At 48.5% G+C, this 13,738-nt stretch overlaps 2 protein-coding genes across 7 annotated transcripts; one reads left to right on the top strand and one right to left on the bottom strand.

Annotated features, from left to right (window-relative positions):
- The first annotated feature begins 39 nt into the window (after positions 1–39).
- Positions 40–909, top strand: LOC135652331 (probable CCR4-associated factor 1 homolog 11). The gene has a single exon (XM_065173173.1). The coding sequence runs from the start codon at positions 40–42 to the stop codon at positions 907–909; it is 870 nt and encodes a 289-aa protein (XP_065029245.1).
- A 369-nt stretch (positions 910–1,278) lies between these two features.
- On the bottom strand, positions 1,279–13,716 carry LOC135653251 (myb family transcription factor PHL11-like). Of its 6 annotated transcripts, none has more exons than XM_065175032.1 (6): positions 13,398–13,531; positions 2,953–4,426; positions 2,826–2,883; positions 2,668–2,737; positions 1,852–1,921; positions 1,279–1,783 (listed from the first exon to the last, which is right to left on the bottom strand). In XM_065175032.1, exons 2-6 carry the CDS (start codon positions 2,998–3,000, stop codon positions 1,733–1,735), a joined length of 297 nt encoding a protein of 98 aa, XP_065031104.1. In that variant the 5' UTR covers positions 3,001–4,426; positions 13,398–13,531; the 3' UTR covers positions 1,279–1,732. The 6 variants fall into 6 exon arrangements, with proteins under 6 accessions (XP_065031104.1, XP_065031105.1, XP_065031100.1 ...); XM_065175033.1 differs by having other exon boundaries at positions 1,279–1,777; XM_065175028.1 differs by lacking the exon at positions 2,953–4,426 and having other exon boundaries at positions 1,309–1,783; positions 1,852–1,929; positions 13,398–13,716.
- Positions 13,717–13,738: the final 22 nt, after the last annotated feature.

The following is a 13,738-nucleotide window of genomic DNA, read 5'->3' as shown; positions in this document are numbered from 1 at the left end:
TCTTCTTCGCTCCACACTGTTGTATCGTCGCGTGGAAAGATGTCTTCGCAACGAGGAGGAGGAGGAGGAGGAGGAGGGCGGCAACATTTGGTGGTGCGCTCGGTTTGGGCGTGGAACTTGGAGTACGAGTTCTCCATCATTGCTTCCCTCGTGGATCGCTTCTCTTACGTCGCCTTCGACACGGAGTTTCCCGGCTTCCTCTACAGAACTCGGAGGCCACACCGTCTTCTCCCGCCCAGACTGCGCTACGCCTTCCTCAAGGCCAACGTCGACAAGATGGAGCTCGTCCAACTCGGCCTCACCCTCTTCGACGCCTTCGGCGACCTCCCCGACATCGGCACCGGCGGCAGGGTCGGGTTCGTGTGGGAGTTCAACTTCCGGGAATTCGATGTCCGACGCGACCCCCACGCGCCGGACTCCGTCGACCTGCTCCGTTCCAGTGGCATCGACTTCGACCGGCTCCCCCTCTACGGCATTGACTCCGGCCAGTTCGCCGCCCACCTCTATCGTTCCGGCCTCGTCGCTCATTGCCGTTTCTGCCGCCCGCACTCCACTCGATGGATCGCCTTTCACAGCTGCTACGACTTCGCCTATCTCATCAAGGTGCTGGGGTTCGGCGGGCCTCTGCCCGACACCCTGGAAGAGTTCCTCGGCCTGGTGAACTTGCTCTTCGGAGAGACTGTGGATCTCAAGCACATGATGCGCGGCTGCAAGGGTCTCTCCGGCGGGCTGGAGAAAGCGGCGAGTACCCTCGGGGTGCCACGCCAAGCTGGGAAGTCGCATCAAGCTGGATCAGATAGCTTGGTGACCTGCCAAGTCTATCTGAAGATGAAGCAGAGGTTCTTCGACGACCAAGACGCCAAGGTGGCCTGCCATCGCGGCATCATCTACGGCCTACAAGCCTGCTGAATTCCTCCTTCGTTCTTGGAGTTCGTCAACGCAGCGCAGCGAAGGTGGTCGATTCTCAAAGCAAGTCAACTCAAATATGATCTTTCTCTTTTTCTTTGTGCACAAATGTCGAATGTTTCAACGTAAATAATATACAAATCAAGTCGTCTGTCAAATTCGGATGTGAAAATTGATTGCTGCTTGTGATGTATGGTAAGAATCCGAAGATTGTTGGATGTGCACCACATCGATCTGTGCTCTGTTATTTTCTGGCTCACAGTTCTTGGATAAACTGATAGCTTTCAAATTGGGCAAACAACATGATATGTTGATGGCCGAAGAGAGGAAGTTCCCGTACAAGGGGGAGTTGTTTCGTCCACGATCAAATCATTCAACAAACCGAAGTATAAAGATTTACGCTGTAGGAAAGAAACATAGATTCGATATCAACTCGATGCGCACAATGACAGCATCGGATGTGTCTGCAAGTGCAGAATCGACAGTCAAAGCTGGTTTACAACCCCTGCGTTTGGATTCTGAGATCCAAGTCGTTTCCTCTTGATCCACCAACCATCTCACCTCTGCTTCCTTTCACATTCAAATCCAGCAGAAGAAGAGAACTGTCCTCGGCCTCATCTCTACCTTCCTGAAAAAGTTGAAACTCTGAATCGTTCCTCTTCTTGATGTTTTCCTCTTACCGCACTTCTCTCAGCTCCGAGTGCTTCTCTTCGCAAACCCGACCGACGTTCTCCGTCAAGCCTGATAGTGGCAGGTCGAAATCCGTAAGCTGGGCTCTGGTGGCTTCTGTCGAAACAAAGATCTTCTGAGCTTTCTCCCGTATTGCTTACAAGCACTTCCCCAGAGCCTCGATTCTCATTTGCAATTTCTTCTGTACCTGGTCAAGTAATCTCGTGAATGTTACAAGGAGTAGAGCCTTTGTTTGCCACACACCATTAGGCTTACCACGAGTTGCTCCTGTAGTTTCCTCTGCACTTCGATCTGATAGCGCAACGCCTCTCCAAGAAGTATTTCTCTGCATGGCTTGTGAGACATTAGATGACCGATATAAATTAGAGAGCATAAATCAAAGCCTGGAGTTCACGGGATTACTAAATTACAAAAACTACATCAAGTGCACAAACATTCGAATCTATACCGTTTAATAAGAATCACAGACTAACCATTACTACTAAGATTCTTACGCTTCGCAAAACTTCCCTAGCTTGTTCGAAGCTATTAAATCCTTTGTAGTATCTCGAGTCAAGAAACTCTTCTCCACGATTTATTTTCTTTAGCACAGTCCTATTTATTTGCAGAACTCATTGACGTTTTGTATGCAGCGTCACATCCCAGATTTATAGAAAGAACAAAAAATCAGTAATTTATTATCCATTATTTATATAATAAACTTTCTTTTTTTGTTGTTTTTTTCTTCATCCTTTAATTCAAATCCTTGTCTTAACAATAGTAAATATTCTATTAATTAAAAAAAGGATCACATCTTTTTGGTAAAGTCATAAAGTCTCTTCCACCGAAGCTTCAGATCTAATACAAAGTAGTAAATTACTCTGAAAATAAATATTAGATAAACTGATTTATTATTAAATCCTTTATAGTATCTCGAGTTATTGATGTTTAGTAGTATTTCGAGTCATTGCAGAACTCATTGATGTTTTATATGCAGCATATGATATTTGTTAATGCTTTGCAATTTCTTGTATAAAGTTTAAATTTTATATGCAATGATATGTAAAAGTAGAGTTTGTGCCATACACATACCCGACACCGTCTGTTCTAGAGACGTCACTGTTGGTGGTAGAGGAACAATTAGTCTTGCTTGAATTGCTTCCTGTATGAGGAATAAAAAGCAGGCATGAATGCTCAATTCTAAGGAATGTATGTACTCTCTCAGTTTATGGTGGCCTGTCTTGACCTACCATTTTTCTTTGCTTCCTGGCTTGTCTCCCTTCTGGTTTGCTTTCCGAGTCTGTACTTCTGAAGACAGATAAAGCAAAATCAGAATAGAAACAATAGACCATAGAAGGAGGGACGAAGAGATGTGACCTGAAGATGACTCTTGAGATGGTAAAACATCAACCCATTCGTGCCCATCAAGCTTAGCACCGACTTTGGAGTCGCTTCTCCCAATTGATCACCGAATTATAATTAACGATCATAATTCCATCGTAATTGACTCAGATCTACAATTCAGAAATATGAAGCTTCAGCAAGGTGAGTGGAAGGCACCATGGCCTTCGTGGGAGCCAATCAATCATGTGAGGTTGCAATCAAGGTTTAGAGATGTTGAGCTAACTAACACTACTTCAAGTCAAAAATTAAAAGGATTAGAGAAAAGATGATGGGCTATGGATTTCCTGAGTAATTAATCCTTGTGAAGAGTCATTTCCACACACTGCCAATTTTTTGTACAGAACTTGCAAATAAATTGAAGATATCAAATTTACTCGTCGCCGAAAGTATGTCAAGTTAGGTGCTCATGAATTCGAACGCCATCTTAACCTGCAAGACCTACGCAAACTGGGAAGAAGAGACCATCGATTTGTAGTGACCAAACTTGCAGTTCGAAGGACCACCTACAACAAAAGAGAACAAGATTCTTCGACTCTCCACTCGTCCAGACCATTCCGTAAGTTCAACATACGGTACAAAGATGAGAAGTTCATGAGAAAACTGATTTGAAAATGTGAGAACATTTCCGTCACCCACTGCAAAAGCATGCTTCAGATATAATGAAGAAACAAAGAATAAAGATGTGCAACATTTGCTAACAAAAAACACCTTATAGATCAACACATAAAGTCCCAGAAAACAACACATAAAGTTACCAATAAAATGTTAGAGCTTCAACACTAGAGCTGCCCTTACATGATCGTTGTCTTTCGTATCCGAATCCTATTCTTCATCCTCATCTTGTACTTCATTTTTCAAACAGAAGGTGATCAAGGGAAACATTAAGACTTTTAATGTTTTGACGAGTCCTCATCAGCAGCTGCTTCACCTCTTCTCTTTTCCTTAGTGTCCGTGCCTTCTTCATCGACATTAGCTGACTCTTCAGGGATGGAGACTCCATTGTCTTCTATAATATTATCCGTTGAAACCGAGTCACCAACCTCCTTGATCGTAGTAGATTTATCATCTTTGGTCATAGGCTGTTTGCACTCAACGAGAAGGGCACAGACTTCCTCGGTGCTCACAAGGTCAATAGGTGTTTGCTAGGCCTTTGTCGTGGCGGTGAGGCTTGCACCTTTTTTAATGAGATACTCGATGAGCTCTGGATGAGATCCTTGGACGGCATAGTGCAGAGGGGTCAAACCTTTCAAGTTAGCAGGCCTTGACAGAGACATCAGAGGATAATAGGATCCTAATTATCTCTAGATGACCTTTCTGAGCAGCAATATGGATCGCAGCCGTATCACCCATAGCAGCAGCAGCTCCAATGTCGGCGTTATTCTTGTAGAGAAATCTTACTACCTCTGTCTGCCCAAACCAAGCAGCCAGATGAAGACTCAATTTCGTACTATTCGTGTCAAGGTAGCAACATTAGATTACCAAACAAAAGATTTATTGATAGATTCGTTTGTTCCACTTTTTTACAAAATAAAAAGAAAAGAAAAAATGTGCAATGCATCCGAGAATCAAATTTCAGAATTGATAGGGAGAAGCTTGGCACTACCAGATCCCCTCGCCACCTAAGCCAGCAACGCCACCAAAGCCAAATGTGGGGGAACCCCACCAACACCTCCCAGTCGCCAGCAGGGATCTACCCTACCAATCCTGGCTTCCCAACGTGGGCACACAAGACCCACTCCTTACTAATGCCGCAGCTAAAGAAACCATGCCCCGCATTAATGGTTGGCAGCATGCCCCAGCTTCCCCAACCGCCTCCTGGCTGACATCTCAACAGAAGCCACGCCTCTGCATTAATGATTGGCAGCATGCCCCTGCTTCCCCAGTAGCCTCCTGGCTGACATATCAACAAAAGTCATGCTTCGGTATTAATGATTGATAGCATGGCCCGATTTCACCAGCCTTCCCCTCCGGACGACCGATGGAGGGCCCACTCCTTGCCTAACCCAAAGAGACAGGGGAGTTAGCCCAAAGGCGTCCCAATGGTCCGCACCAGCAAGCCGTCCTTATTAATGCCCCCACCATACATAGTAAGAGGGGCCTGGCTAACACACGTCTAGACTGCTCGATGCCTTGGTAAAAAATCCAAGCCCCAGACCAAGACAAACGGAGACAGGCAAAAACCCTCTATTCTCTCATTTACACTACTCACACTATTGGCTTCCTCCCCCTCCATCAATCCATCTTTCGCTAACTTAAGCATCGAAGGGGTCGACCTGGGACACCCTCGCCAGCAGGGATCTGCCTTGCTAATCCTGGCTTCGCAACGTGGTGTCACGGTCTTAGCTGGAATTGCCTAAGGCGTGAGGCACCCTTGCGGCCAAGACGCGAACTTAGCTTGCGTTGCCTAAGACGCGCTTCGCCCTTGCGATACTGTTCCGCAAAGATCAGCCCACTTGCAACCTCTCGCAAGTCCCGAAGGACCTGTAAAAGAGAAAGTTGATTAGTTCGAAAGAACAAGCAACGGACAAGTCTCGAAATCTCGCGAAAAGGGGAAGCTTTACAAGCAATTCAGCGAGCACCTTGCGTGCACAAGAGAAAAGAGGGAGAGGGGGAAAACAAGTTCTTTAGAAGGTTGAACGAACAGCTGCAAACCCACAAACAGCTGCTCACCGAGTCCCGGGCGCGACAACAAGTTCCCGTCAAGGCAACGTGCGAACTTGCGAATGAGTGTTCAACGCCCGGTACTATACCGAAGCCCCATCCACCCCTGTGCCACCCAGGGGGTTCAAAGGGGCTGAGATGGCTGACGTTTTGGTGAGCGGAGGCAGATTCCATAAATCAGCCCACGGCACACGAAAACAAAGCTGTTTTGGGGCTGTTTTGCTCGGTTCGGTGAGCGGTCGCTTTGTAACGCTGCAGCTTGTTCGAACTTACATTTTTACAAGTAAAACGACCCAAAACTAAGGCAAAACAGGCTGCCAAGTAACTGTACATGTAGATGAGAGCGACGAACGGTTCGTTGAACGGAGTTGTTACGGGCGCAAGACGATCGTTCGTGACATTCTCCCCCACTTAAACTATCGACGCCCTCGTCGACGCTTGTTGGTAGTTGTTGATGATCTCTTCTTCATGTCGCAGGGCATCTTCAAGCTCCCAACTGGCTTCAGTTCGGGGAAGTTTTCGCCACTTCACCAAGTACTCTGTCTGCTCAGCTCCGTTGGGTAGCTTTATCTTGTGGTCCGCCAGAATGGTTTCAACTCGCTTCTCGTAGGAGGCTGTGATGGGAGGTAGCCGAGTCGGAACACTTCGGGAAGCATCTTGCAGATCCGAGTGGTCGACTTTTAGGCTGCTGGCGTGAAGAACGTTGTGAATTTTGAACCACATCGGCAGTTGCAACTTATAAGAGACGTTGCCTACCCTGCTGATAATTGGGAAGGGCCCTTCATTCTTGCGCACCAATCCTTTGTGGACTTTGTTCCTAAAGAATTGGAGTGATGCTGGTTGGAGCTTTACTAACACCAAATCGCCAACTTTGAACTCTTGCGGTCGCCTTCCCAAGTCTGCCCACTTCTTCATCCTTCTTGCCGCCTTCTCCAAGTAAGCCCGCGCAATATCTGCATTTCGATGCCACTCCTTTGCGAAATGGTAGGCTGACGGACTACTCCCAGTATACCCAATGGACATGGTGTGCGGAGTCGACGATTGTTGTCCGGTAATGATTTCGAATGGGCTCTTGTTGGATGCAGAGCTCCGCTGCAAGTTGTAGGAGAATTGGGCAACGTCCAACAGCTTCACCCAATCTCGTTGGTTGGCACTCACGTAGTGCCGAAGATATTGCTCCAGGAGCGGGTTTATCCTTTCAGTCTGGCCATCCGTCTGGGGGTCGAGGCTTGTAGATAAGTATAACTTTGACCCCAACAATTTGAATAGCTCGATCCAGAATCGTCCCAGGAACCGAGCGTCTCGATCACTAATGATATTGTGCTTGGCCGCCTCCTCTGCTGAACAGTGTAGGGGAGCAACAATGAAAGTTGCATACTTTGAAAACCGATCGACCACCACGAGTATCGATCCGAGTCTCCCTACAAGTGGCAAGCTTGATATGAAGTCCAAGGAAATGCTCTCCCACGGCCTTTCTGGTACGGGCAACGGCTCCAAAAGTCCCACCGGCTTCCGCTGCTCCACCTTGTCTTGTTGGCAAGTAAGGCATGTTCGAACATATTCCTCCACATCAGTCCCCATCTTCGGCTAGTAGAAGGCCCTCTCCACGAGAGCCAACGTTCTGTGAATACCTGGGTGTCCAGCCCAAAGGGAATCGTGACACTCTTTTAAAAGTTCACGCCTCAAATTGTCTACTCGGGGAACATAAACCCTATTGCCTTTGGTGTAAACGAGTCCCTCCTAGACCCAAAATCGTCGTGTCTTGCCTTCTTTGATGAGCTGCATCAGGATAACTGCCTGGGGTTCACTATACAGTCCATCTCTGATCCTGGAAAGGAAGTTGGAGTGCAACTGACTTGCTTGGCCTCCGCCCTCCAATTGTGTGGCATTCACACGCTCCACTTTCCAACTCAATGCATCGGCCACGACATTCGCCTTTCCAAGCTTATACTCCATTGCCATATCAAATTCAACCAGGAAGTCCTACCAACACGCCTACTTTGGGGAGATCTTCTTCTGTGTTTGGAAATAGCTAAGAGCGATGTTGTCCGTCCTCAGCACAAATCGCGATCCGAGGAGATAGTGTCGCCAAACTCGTAGACAGTGGATCACCGCTGTCGTCTCCTTCTCATGCATTGGATACCGTCGCTCGATCTCGTTGAGTTTGCGGCTCTCGTAGGCCACCGGATGACCCTCCTGCATGAGTACTCCCCCAATAGCGAAGTCTGAAGCATCTGTATGGACTTCAAAAGGCTCCCCATAGTCTAGCAATTTGAGCACTGATTCTTTCATAACAGCGGCCTTCAGATCTTGGAATGTCATTTCACATTTATCAGACCACTTCCAAGGCTGCTCTTTCTTCAGTAACTCCGTCAGTGGACTTGCACGCTTCGAGTACCCCGCTATGAAGCGTCGATAGTTGTTGACGAAACCAATGAAGGATCTCAACTCTGGCACCTTCTTTGGAGTTCGTCATTCCGCAATCGCTTGCACCTTCGACCTATCCATCCGAATGGAACCATTACCGATTTGATGCCCCAAGAATAGGATCTCCGTTTGGGCGAAGTAGCATTTCTCTCTTTTTACGAACAATGTGTTCTCCCTGAGAACCTTGAAAATTATCCGAAGTTGCTGGACAAGTTCCTCGAGCGTTTGGTTGTATACAACGATATCGTCAAAGTAGACGACCTCGAACTTGTCCAAATACTCCTTGAATAGTTGGTTCATGAGAGTGCAGAACGTGGCTGAAGCGTTGGTTAAGCCGAAAGGCATCACCAAGAACTCAAACGCTCCATACCTGGTCACACAGGTAGTCTTCGCCTCGTCGCCTTCAGCGATGCGCACCTGCCAATACCCCGACATAAGGTCAAGTTTCGAGAAATACTTGGCTTTGCCCAACTGGTCGAACAAGTCCACGATGAGCGAGATGGGATACTTGTTCTTCACTGTCACTTTGTTAAGGGCTCGGTAATCGACGCAGAGTCGGAGGCTCCCATCTTGTTTCTTCTGGAAGAGAACTGGAGCTCCGAAAGGTGCTTTAGAGCTACGGATGAGACCACTACTTAGCAGTTCACCTAACTGCTTCCTGAGTTCTGCCAACTCTGGCGGGGGCATGCGGTAGGGTGTTCTCGCTGGAGGCTTCACTCCTGGCTCCAGCTCGATGCTGTGATCCACGCCTCTGCGTGGTGGAAGAGTCTTCGACAATTCGGGTGGCATAACGTCATTGAACTCTTTCAGGACGTTCGCCACCACAGCAGGTTCTTGAATGGCCTTCTCGTTGAGTGGCTCTAGCTTCATAGCAGCCACAAATGTTAATTCACCTTTTCACACCCCTTTCTTCAGTTATAATGCCGATATGTGTTGGGGCTCCTTGGTTCCTCTTCGAGAGACGGGAACCACGCAGGGGTTGTCACCTCCCATCATACATAGGGAGTTCAAGAACGGCATTGGCACCAACTTCGCCGCGTGCATAAACTCCATTCCAAGAATCACTTGGAAGTCATCCAGTGGCACTGCCATCATGTTGGTGTTCCCGCTCCATGTCTCGATTTTGATGGGGACTCCCTTCGCTAACCCGGAGATTCGCCTGGCCTCCGAGTTCACCGCCTTCATTCGGCTTGGGCTCTTCTCCAAGATCAACCCAAGTCGCTGTGCTTCTCGATCGACTATGAAGTTGTGGGTAGCGCCCGTGTCCACCATTGCACGGGTCGTTTAGCCATTTAACTTGGAGAAGAGCCCAAGAACGGGAACCACGCAGGGGTTGTCACCTCCCATCATACATAGGGAGTTCAAGAACGGCATTGGCACCAACTTCGCCGCGTGCATAAACTCCATTCCAAGAATCACTTGGAAGTCATCCAGTGGCACTGCCATCATGTTGGTGTTCCCGCTCCATGTCTCGATTTTGATGGGGACTCCCTTCGCTAACCCGGAGATTCGCCTGGCCTCCGAGTTCACCGCCTTCATTCGGCTTGGGCTCTTCTCCAAGATCAACCCAAGTCGCTGTGCTTCTCGATCGACTATGAAGTTGTGGGTAGCGCCCGTGTCCACCATTGCACGGGTCGTTTGGCCATCTAACTTGATGTCCACATACATCAGTTCACTACTTCCTGCTTTTTGTGTCTTTGTTTTCATGTTTTCCCCCACTTGACCCCGCATGGCGTTCAACAAACGCATTACTCCCATCCGGGGTCCTTGCGACTCCTCGTCGTCGCTGCTGGATTCAGAACTGCTCGAACTAAGAGCAACAGCTTTGCCCTGGTCCGATCGGGGGGGTGGATGGAAGCCGTCAAAGCATTGAGTGCCTGTTTTTGTGGGCACTCCCTCACCATGTGTGGTCCTCCGCACAAGAAGCATCCTCCAGATTTTGAGACCTTGCCTTTCGGGTTTTGCCCTTTGTGGGAACTCTTCTTCTTTTGTTCACCCCCGAGCTCCTTCCCTCGAGAATGTTTCGGAGGGCGATTGCTTGAAGATTGTTTCCTTCTCCCTGGGTCTTCAGAGGAAACAAAGTCGGTGAGCCTTTCTGCAGCAGCAATTGCCCCGACCACATCGGTAACATTCCTTCGATTTAGTTCTTGTTGAGCCCATGGCTTCAAACCATCGAGGAAGCTGAACAACTTGTCCTTCTCGGACATGTCCTGTATGTCCAGCATTAGTGCACAAAAAACTGTTTCACATAGTCTCGGATGGTGGTACTCTGGCGGAGTTGTCTCAACTTCCTTCTTACGATGAACTCTGTGTTCTCTGGTAGGAACTAAGTTCTCAACTCCCGCTTCAAGTCCTCCCAAGTGTCAACCCGACACCGACCTTGTTGGATCTCCTCCCAGCGAGTTCGCCACCAAAGTTTTGCATCTCCGTTCAGATACATTGTTGCTATAGAAACTTTGGTATCTTCAGAATCGGGCCTCATAGCTCGAAAGTATTGTTCCATGTTGAACAGAAAGTTCTCGAGCTCTTTGGCATCTCTGGCCCCTCCATATCCATGAGGCTCGGGTGCCCGTAAATTTTGTGGTGGTGCAACGCGGGTGTTGCTTCCTCCCGCATTTAGTGCTATATTGAGCATTGTCACCCTTGAAGTGAGTTCCGCCACAACTTCCTGCAGGTGTTGCATGGAGTCTTTGGTGTCATCAGACAGTCGGTCGACTAGGGCCTCGACCTTGTCTATCCTGGACTTTGCTTCCTCTTGCGAGCTCTCTACCCTAACAAGCCTTTGTTGGCCATGGTAGAGTTCCTCCACGCTTGCTTCAAGAACATCCAAGCGGGTTTCCGCCGTTGTGAGTCTCTCCTTGTGACTCTTCTTCCCAGTTGGCGCTCCATATTGCGCCTCCTCCGCTCGCGGAGAGTAGCCAACTTCTCGCTCATCATGTTCGCTGTCGCGCTCCTCTTGAGCGGCTCCAACAGCATGAGAGCGAGTGTGCACATGCAGCCCACCTACGGCTGCTTGGGGCAAGGGTCCGGCTTGCCCCGTCTTGCTGGATTCGCCACGATGCTTTGACATGGCGAAGTTACGAAGTTCCTTCGCTGCTCGCTTGAAGTGCTTGCCCGCTCTGATACCACAATGTCACGGCCTTAGCTAGAATTGCCTAAGGCGTGAGACACCCTTGCAGCCAAGACGCGAACTTAGCTTGCGTTGCCTAAGACGCGCTTCGCCCTTACGATATTGCTCCGTAAAGATCAGCCCACTTGCAACCTCTCGCAGGTCCCAAAGGACCTGTAAAAGAGAAAGTTGACTAGTTCGAAAGAACGAGCAACGGACAAGTCCCGAAGTCTCGCGAAAAGGGGAAGCTTTACAAGCAATTCAGCGAGCACCTTGCGTGCACAAGAGAAAAGAGAGAGAGGGGGAAACCAAGGGCTTTAGAAGGTTGAACGAACAGCTGCAAGCCCACAAACAGCTGCTCACCGAGTCCCGGGTGCAACAACAAGTTCCCGTCAAGGCAACGTGCGAAATTGCGAATGAGTGTTCAACGCCCGATACTATACCGAAGCCCCATCCACCCCTGTACCACCCGGGGGGTTCAAAGGGGCTGAGATGGCTGACGTTTTGGTGAGCGGAGGCAGATTCCAGAAATCAGCCCACGGCACCCGAAAACGAAGCTATTTTGGGCTGTTTTGCTCGGTTCGGTGAGCTATCGCTCTGTAACGCATCAGCTTATTCGAACTTACATTTTTACAAGCAAAATGACTCAAAACCAAGGCAAAACAGGCTGCCAAGTAACTGTACATGTAGATGAGAGCGACGAACGGTTCGTTGAACGGAGTTGTTGCGGGCGCGCGACGACCGTTCGTGACAGTGGGCACATAAGACCCACTCCTTACTAATGCCGCAGCTAAAGAAACCATGCCCCGCATTAATGGTTGGCAGCATGCCCCAGCTTCCCCAACCGCCTCCTGGCTGACATCTCAATAGAAGCCACGCCTCTGCATTAATGACTGGCAGCATGCCCCTGCTTCGCCAGTAGCTTCCTGGCTGACATATCAACAAAAGCCATGCTTCAGTATTAATGATTGATAGCATGACCCGATTTCACCAGCCTTCCCCTACGGACGACCAATGGAGGGCCCACTCCTTGCCTAACCCAAAGCGACAGGGGAGTCAGCCCAAAGGCGTCCCAACGGTCCGCACCAGCAAGCCATCCTTATTAATGCCCCCACCATATATAGTAAGAGGGGCCTGACTAACACACGTCTAGACTGCTCGATGCCTTGGTAAAAAATCCAAGCCCCAGACCAAGATAAAAGGAGGCAGGCAAAAACCCTCTATTCTCTCATTTACACTACTCACACTATTGTCTTCCTCCCCCTCCATCAGTCCATCTTTCGCTAACTTAAGCATCGAAGGGGTCGACCTGGGACACCCTCGACGCAATCCTATTGTGCAAGGTCGTCGGCGTAGCATGGAGGCGTGACTAGAAGGCAAGCCAGCAGAAGAGACCTACACTTTTGGCAGATAACTAATCAGGCCGACTCACCGATCGACGGTCTTTGTGTGTTAACAAGAAATATCCAAAAGTTGAGTTTGTACCCTATGACTTGCAAATTTCTTAGATGACAACAGATTTAGTATAAGAAACTATGATATATCCTCTTTCCCACCACATAGTTATGTGGTTGAAGATATGGAATAATTTTTGTTAATTTACTTACCCAAGATTGAGATCTTGAAAAGTAAAGCACTTGTTGGATGTTTAAAAATTCTAATACCCAAAAACACATAACATACATTGACAGAAAAGAGATGTTTAAATTGTCGACAGCAACAATTTCTCAGCTTCGTAATGAACATTTCCTATATTAAATCTAAGTATCGAAGCAACACAATTCCACCCACAAGTTATGTGGAAGTTCTTATACCGAAGAGTGTCAGTGTGGATGAATCCGCATGTATCATTTCTGCAAATCATTGCCACAGTCATCCTCCATCGATAGATAGTTTCATCTTCTATATCCTTTTCTTCATTCTCTTTTCAAAGGAATCGAGTTGATATTTAAGACCTAAGACTCAGAAGGGCCAGCTAGTCACAAATAATGCACCAAATCAGACAGCAATGCAATTCGAATCCTAGCAAAGGAATTTAAATGAACCAGCCAAGTAGGTTAAAGCTCAAAAACCCTAAGGGAACCTTAAAACTCAGTGCCAAACTCTCGGCGGCGCAATAAGCTGCTTGCTCGACAGATTCTGAACCAAGCGAAGAGCCCACCACATGATAACGACAACAAAAGCGAAGATTGAGGAAAGGAGAACAAGGGAGAAAGGATACGGTGTCCGGGAATGGCGATCTCGAGCATTGACGGCGAGGGGATTAGCGTTGCAGATGGACTCGACCGTGGTGAGGTCCCCGTTCCTCGCGGCGGCGTGGAGATCGGAAGATTCGCTGCCCCCCTTCGGTAATCGGTTCTTCCTCCTCGATGCCGCTCCGGGGTCTCCCATCTCCGCGGGGTGTGCCGTCGTGGAGCTTCAAGCGACGAAGGCAGCGGTAATGCATACTTGATTGAAGGCCGAGACCGTAGCAGGATGGGCCGAGTTAAGGCCCACAAATGGCGAGACGTACTTCGAACGAAGATACCTTGGATCGTTAGAATCGGACTAGGATTCCGAGAG

The sequence above is a fragment of the Musa acuminata genome, chromosome BXJ3-11 (assembly GCF_036884655.1).
Source record: "Musa acuminata AAA Group cultivar baxijiao chromosome BXJ3-11, Cavendish_Baxijiao_AAA, whole genome shotgun sequence".
NCBI lineage: Eukaryota > Viridiplantae > Streptophyta > Magnoliopsida > Zingiberales > Musaceae > Musa > Musa acuminata.
This window is presented reverse-complemented; position numbering and strand designations above follow the sequence as displayed.